The sequence below is a fragment of the Notolepis coatsorum genome (genome assembly GCF_963971535.1).
Source record: "Notolepis coatsorum genome assembly, chromosome: 12".
NCBI lineage: Eukaryota > Metazoa > Chordata > Actinopteri > Aulopiformes > Paralepididae > Notolepis > Notolepis coatsorum.
Genome location: NC_140176.1, coordinates 86,319,506 through 86,327,005, shown reverse-complemented (window position 1 = coordinate 86,327,005; position 7,500 = coordinate 86,319,506). Strand labels below are relative to the sequence as shown.

At 39.3% G+C, this 7,500-nt stretch overlaps 1 protein-coding gene across 1 annotated transcript in view; it reads right to left on the bottom strand.

Annotated features, from left to right (window-relative positions):
* LOC311237952 (receptor-type tyrosine-protein phosphatase mu-like) overlaps nucleotides 1–7,500 on the bottom strand; it is a gene marked incomplete at its 3' end in the record, with an annotated part of 279,175 nt that overhangs the window by 83,363 nt on the left and 188,312 nt on the right. Inside the window, exons 11-12 of the mRNA XM_084325927.1 lie at nucleotides 7,050–7,124; nucleotides 5,131–5,157 (exon numbers count right to left, since the gene is read on the bottom strand). Of these exons, the coding sequence (XP_084182053.1) occupies nucleotides 5,131–5,157; nucleotides 7,050–7,124 (102 nt within the window). The remainder of the gene's footprint in view (nucleotides 1–5,130; nucleotides 5,158–7,049; nucleotides 7,125–7,500) is intronic.

Below are 7,500 nucleotides of genomic sequence, written 5' to 3'. Positions count from 1 at the left end.
CTGACCACCCAAACTATACTGCTCTTTATCTTAGTTTATTTTGACTATTTTCACTGTGTTTTATGTCATACTCGCTCAACCAAAACTTTTGATTTGCCCAATTGAGTTAAACGGAAGCCGTCTACCGTGGCATACATTTGTAAATGATCTGCATCAACTCTATCAGTGGCCACTGATTCCAGGTCAGTGATCGTGTGTCTAGGAGGAGGTGAGGCAGCGGTTCGGTCAGTATGGATCAGATCCAAGGTCAGTGTTGCAGTGTGAAAAGACCTTAGGTGTCCTAGAACAGCCTTGTCTCTCCCAGACGTCCCCCTCCTCCTGTACTCTTAGGACTCTGACGTGTATAAAAGTTTAAATCTTTAAACAGAGTGTTTCCTTTACTGTCACTCGCTTTGTTCTCATTGGCTAGCCTGAGGCTGACTGACCAATCAAATACCCTCTCTATCTACACAGCTCATGGTGCGGGGGGGAAGCACGTAAATGATGTCACAGGGGGCAGTGGTTCACGATTGGTGGAGAGATGAGACACCATGGCAACGGAACAACAAAAACAACAACCAATCAGAGATGCCGGGGGGGGCGGGGACGACATCAATCTGATTGGTTGGAGATGATGGATGATGTGGTGGGAGGGGCTTGGGGTTGTGATGTCACAGGTGAGCGAGAATGGGTAGGAAGCGCCATGCTACATGATGACATCATAGCTGGTGTGTGTGTGGGGGGGGGGGGGGGGGGGTTGACACGGTGATGCATGCTGGATGTGGTGAAGACAGAGAGAGAGAGAGAGAGAGAGAGAGAGAGAGAGAGAGAGAGAGAGAGAGAGAGAGAGAGAGAGAGAGAGAGAGAGAGAGAGGCAGAGAGAGAGAGAGAGAGAGGGAGAGAGAGAGAGAGAGGAGAGAGAGAGAGAGAGAGAGAGAGAGAGAGAGAGAGAGAGAGAGAGAGAGAGAGAGAGAACGGAAATCCCCCTCCCCTGCATAACGCCCCCCCCCCCCCTCTCCCCTACAGGATGAGTTACCACTTACCATTAATGGGCACTTTAACAGATAGATAGATAGATAGATAGATAGATAGATAGATAGATAGATAGATAGATAGATAGATAGATAGATAGATAGATAGATAGATAGATAGATAGATAGATAGATAGATAGATAGATAGATAGATAGATAGATAGATAGATAGATAGATAGATAGATAGATAGATAGATAGATAGATAGATAGATAGATAGATAGATAGATAGATAGATAGAGATAGATAGATAGATAGATAGATAGATAGATAGATAGATAGATAGATGAAGAGAAGAGAAGAGAAAAGAACAGAAGAGAAGAGAAGAGAAGAGAAGAGAAGAGAAGAGAAGAGAAGAGAAGAGAAGAGAGAGAAGAGAAGAGAAGAGAAGAGAAGAGAAGAAAAGAAAAGAGAAGAGAAGAGAGAGAAGAGAGAGAAGAGAGAGAAGAGAGACAGTATAAGCATCAATATCTAGCTGTAGTTGGAACAGCTACAGTCTAATGTATCCTGGCAGAAGAACTATAATACTGGTAATATGCGACTAGTAGCTATGACCTAGCAGCCTGAATGAGGCCTATTTGGTAGCTAGCACGTATCGTCTGATCTAACCTTAAGTAGTCTATATTACACAAGACATTGACTGGTAACGCCTCACATCTCAAACCTAGCCTAACCTTGCCAAGTTAGAAGATTTATTTAGCACTTATTCTGGTATAGCCCAATTGAGCTGCACTAGTATTTAGCATGTAGTGCCTAGCCTAGCATGTAGCACATAATCTATCCTAGCATGTACTGTAGCATCTACCTTACCCTAACATAGCATGTAGTACCTACCCTAGGCTAGCATGTAGTACCTACCCTAACTTATCATTTAGCACCTACCTTACTCTAACCTACCATGTAGTACCTACCCTAACCTAGCATGTAGCTACTCTAACCTACCATGTAGTACCTACCTTACTCTAACCTAGCATGTAGTACCTACTCTAACCTAGCATGTAGCTACTCTAACCCTACCATGTAGTACCTACCCTAACCTAGCATGTAGTACCTAGTCTAACCTACCATGTAGTACCTACCCTAACCTAGCATGTAGTACCTAGTCTAACCTAGCATGTAGTACCTACTCTAACCTAGCAGTACCTACCCTAACCTAGCATGTAGTACCTAGTCTAACCTAGCATGTAGTACCTAGTCTAACCTAGCATGTAGTACCTACTCTAACCTAGCATGTAGTACCTACCCTAACCTAGCATGTCACACCTACCCTAACCTAGCATGTAGTACCTAGTCTAACCTAGCATGTAGTACCTAGTCTAACCTAGCATGTAGTACCTACTCTAACCTAGCATGTAGTACCTACTCTAACCTAGCATGTAGTACCTACTCTAACCTAGCATGTAGTACCTACCCTAACCTAGCATGTAGTACCTACCCTAACCTAGCATGTCACACCTACCCTAACCTATCATGTAGAACCTAACCTAGCATGTAGCACCCATGGCGTTGAGGAGAAATGATATAATAATGAACTTTATTTGTTTATCTAGCCTAGCATGTATCGCTTACTTTAGCCTAGCATGTAGCACCTATCCTACCCTCCACCTAGTATGTAGCACCTTGCCTCGCTTTGCCTGGATGAGAAACTATGTCAGGAATGATGTTAGTCCTAAATATATTGTGGTAAATGTTGACAGAGATAATATAAAGACACAGTAAATCCACTCTAGCCTTCCACAGATCAGACATATTAAACATTTAGCCACATCAGTGAAGCTGGAGTGATGGAACCTCTTTGTTATCCTGGTGTCAGTCTGGGCATCAGTGTGATACTGTCTGTTCTGATTATCTACGCTCGACACCTGAGTCAGGTCCAGTTTATAGTTTATGGAATATTGCTGCCTTCAAATGGAACTCGTGAGAAGTCGAGTACACAGTATGCTTGGCTTTCAAGGCTAAGGATCTAGCTAACTAAATGCAAAGTCATAATAACCGTTGGGAATATCAACATTTTCCAAATAGATTTATATATATTATATATTATTTATATATAAATGTAATAAGAAAGACTACATTTACAATCATTCCATGTCAAAACGCACTTCCATGGGCTCTGCCATTTTAAAAAAAAGTCAGCACCATGTCACAAGTCGTGAACAGAAAATGTCCAGTTGTTCATATGGACTCTTCTCATGAACATGGTAAACACGACCCAATTTGAAGGCAGCATAATACTTCAATATATCTCAAATATACATGTACTCATAGCTTGTAAATATACAGCTAAAACTACTAGCATATTTACTAAATTGTTAAAGAGCTAGTATATTTACTAAAAAACGAAAACTATTTACTAAATAGTTAAAATAGCTAGAATATTTACAAAACATTTAACAACTAGTATATTTACAAAAAAATCTTAACAGCTAGTCTTATATTTACTAGTATATATTTTTTTTACCAAAGTACATTAGAAGAGAACAGAGAAAGTTAGCCTGTGATTGGTTACATGTCAGCCAGGTCTCTCAGCCAATCAAAATGCAGGATCAGCCCCTATAGGGAGGTGTAGTCTGACGTCACTGGTTGTTCCATCCGTATAGGATTTATCATTGGGAAAATGGATTATCGGCTATTGTAACAATTCTGCCGCATGGAAATTGAAAAGCTTTACATTTTTGCACAAAATGAGTTCCCTTCTATCACTAACGTTATTGTTTAAACATTTTTGGTTGAAATACAATTTGTATGATTAATTGCGAATATGTTCATGTTGAGCTATAGATTGTGGATGAATAAGCACAGAAAGGTACACCATGCCAATGTTAATGCTTTATTTGTTTTAAACGAGGCGATTTAGAAATGGGCAATGGGGAAATACATTGCGTTGGACAGAGGGTGGAACACGGAAAACGGCAATGACGTAACCGCTACACTTCCCTATATCCTATTGCCGTTGCCATGGTGACCACAGCTGCTCAGCTGTTCTGTTTGCTGATGTATTTATTTTGTATTCATACATGTATGTATGTTATGTATGTTTGTATGTATGTGTGATGTATGTTTTGTAATTCTCTCCATGCAAATAGGTAAAAAAAACATTTTTCTCGTGTTTGTTTCCCCCACCGGTCCACGTGGCTGTGTTTGTTGTGTCCCATGCAGAGGTCAGAGGTCACAGACAGACGTGACGTCACACGATCAGCACGAGACGCAGGAATGTTGTGGATGGGGGATGGAGTGATGCCCACCTTCACTTTCAAATGAAAAGTATAAAAAACCATAAAATAAACACGTCCAAAAAAAATATATAAATACTTTATAAATAAATAGATTAATGTGTAAACCATAAAATAAACAAGTCCAAATGAAATAAATACATTATGAATAAATAAATAAATACAGTATAAACCATAAAATAAACACGTAACAAATAAAATAAATACTTTTTAAATAGAGACATGTAGAAACCATATGTAATACACAGATCAAAACACATACATTATAAATAAGAACACACATTTAAATTAAAAGAGAAGAAAATAACAGAATACAAACAAATAATTAAATACCTTAAAACTAAATGCCCCTGCCTTGGAAAACAATGCTTTTGCTTTCTAAAAAATTAAAGTATATCAATAATAAAATAATGACATACTGTACGTACATCAAAACAAAACCTCTCAGTCTTAAAAATAAGGAATAAGAGAAAAAACATATAATCCAAAAGCAGCCTGATCTGACACCACATAGAAGCAAGCAAGATGGATGAAGACAGAGTAACTCCCCCCCTCTCTCTCCCCCCCTCTCTCTCCCTCTCTCTCCCCCCCTATCTCTCTCTCTCTCTCTCTCTCCTCTTCTATTTCTTTCACCTCTCTTACTGCATCTCATCCCTCCCCTTCTTTCTCTCTCGTTTCTTCCTCAGCACGTGTTTCGTCTGCCGCTAGCTAGACACTAGAGCTGTGTACTTGCTGTCCTCTCGGTGTATGCCGTCTAGACACTAGAGCTGTGTACTTGCTGTTCCTCTCGCTGTATGCGTCTAGACACAAGGCTAGTAGTGTTCCTCTGTGCTGTGGATCGCACAGAGTCTAGAAGACTACTAGTGGAAGAGGGAAGGTGTCTCACCCAGAATAGCCGTTGGCACAAAGGGATCTGCCATCCAGACACAGCAAGCAGCGACAGAGACAGGAAGAGAGAAAGAGAGGAGAAGAAAAAGAGAGAAAGAGAGGAGAAAAGGAAAAACAGAGAACAACAGAGAGGAGGGAGAAGAGTGAGTGAACACAAACAGCCCTTCTTCTGGTTCTCTCGGTGAGGCGTGAACTCATTCCTAATGGCTCCCAACAGGCCCCAATATTTCCTAAACGAACCCAGTAATAATAAAAACACAGATAATTGAATTAAGCGATGAGAGAGAGAGAGAGAGAGAGAGAGAGAGAGAGAGAGAGGAGAGGAAGAGAGAGGAGAGAGAGAGAGAGAGAGAGAGAGGAGAGAGGAGGCCTGTATAAAGGACCACTACTAAAAGACCGAAATTGTCATTTTACCAAGAAAAAACTCCTTCAATTAGAATTGTCAATTTCTAATATCTACTCTAATATCCTCAAGTTATCCAACCTGGTTCTGAGCTGCAGAGATCATAGTCTCAGAAAGCAACCTCGTTCTGAGTTCCGTCTGTTTTCCTGATGTCTGGAGGCAATTTCACCCGCATATATAAAAGTGGAGATAAATTAGACACAAATAAATCCAGAGGTATCTGTGTGAGCAGTAGTCTGGGGGAGGTACTTTTAAATATAAAAACTATTTATGTCCTTCCATAACCCTCTAAATCCCACATAGACAAAAGTGGACTGGACATAGTGTACTATTTTTGCCAATTCTAAGCTTATTCTTTGAGTCAGTATCAAGTAATATACTGTACATTTTATGATTCAGGGGAACCTACCCATTATTTCTGGTGCAGTGTAAAGTCACCATCATACATTACCTTTGTGTGAGCGTACAATATTTTACCTAAAGGGTTGAATAACTCATAGTTTAGCATGGAATTATTGTTTCATCAACATGGAAAGTAATATTTAGGTGTTTCTCCACGTGAAATCGGGTGCAAATACACATTTTCATCAGTGAGTGACCATTTATTTTGATATTGTTCTGGGCGTTTTTTTTTGCAGACAATGTGAAAATACATACATTCTGGTGTTGCCTTCATATTTGGACCAATATCGCATGCAACTTACCCCCCCCCTTCACACACGCACAGCACGCACGCACAAACACACACGCCACACACACACACACACACACACACACACACACACACACACACACACACACACACACACACACACACACACACACACACACACACACACACACACACACACACACACACACACACACACACACACACACACACACACACACACACACCTCTCTGCATCTTATCCAAATAGCATTGTTACACACATGAATCATCAACAGGTGGTTTTCAATCAAGCTGGACAATAAATTATATAGTTGTCAGACCACTTCAAACCATAGCATAGCATCAAATCCTTCACTATGATTGTCATCAACATTGTCCCAGCATTCTGAGTCCTTTTCATTTATAGTATCTGGATCATCCTCAACATCCATAACAAGTTCCAATGCTTGTTGAACATTATACCTCTTTGTCTTTTTGCCATTTTATTATAAAGCTAAACAAGTGCCTCTCTCTATACTCCTTTATGCGCAAGCAGCACATGTCTGTCTGGCAGCCCGATCTGCGAAGCACACTGGAGTATAGAGAAACCATAGGGATTTTACATTGGTTCTCCCAACCCATATGTCTTATTTTAATCGTTATCATTATCAATATTGTTATTGTCTTGTGTCTGTTACATGTTAAATTGCATGCTGTACTTTCATAATCTGTAAAAATACAAAAATAATTAGGAGGGAGAACCCATTGCTGGACACAGTCACATATTATGTATAAGGTGTGACTGTCACACTATAAATATACATAAATATGTACATGTCATATATACGGTTATGTATGTTACCTGGATAGTAGCTGGCAGGTACAGAGGTACTGATGGTGTTGGTCTTCAGGGTGAAGGAGGAAGGAGACGACACAGCTTGGTGGAGAAAGAGAGAATTTATAATATATATTATTATTATTATTATTATTATTATTATTATTATTATTATTATTGTACATATTAATAATTGTACATTAGATTAGAATGGAATATAATTATATTATAATGTAAAAGAAAGGGACAGAATAGAAGTGAATCAAATAGAATACATTAGAGTAGAAGAACACAACAGCATACATACATTAGAGTAGAACAAACACAACAGAAACAAATTTGCATTAGAGTAGAACACAAGTACACAACACATTGGAATACAGAAGAGAGAGTCTTTTGTGGTGTCTGTGATAATATAATTTGTTTTTAATTTTAGGTGCTGTATTAATAATTTTTGTTATTTCTATTGTCATGCTAT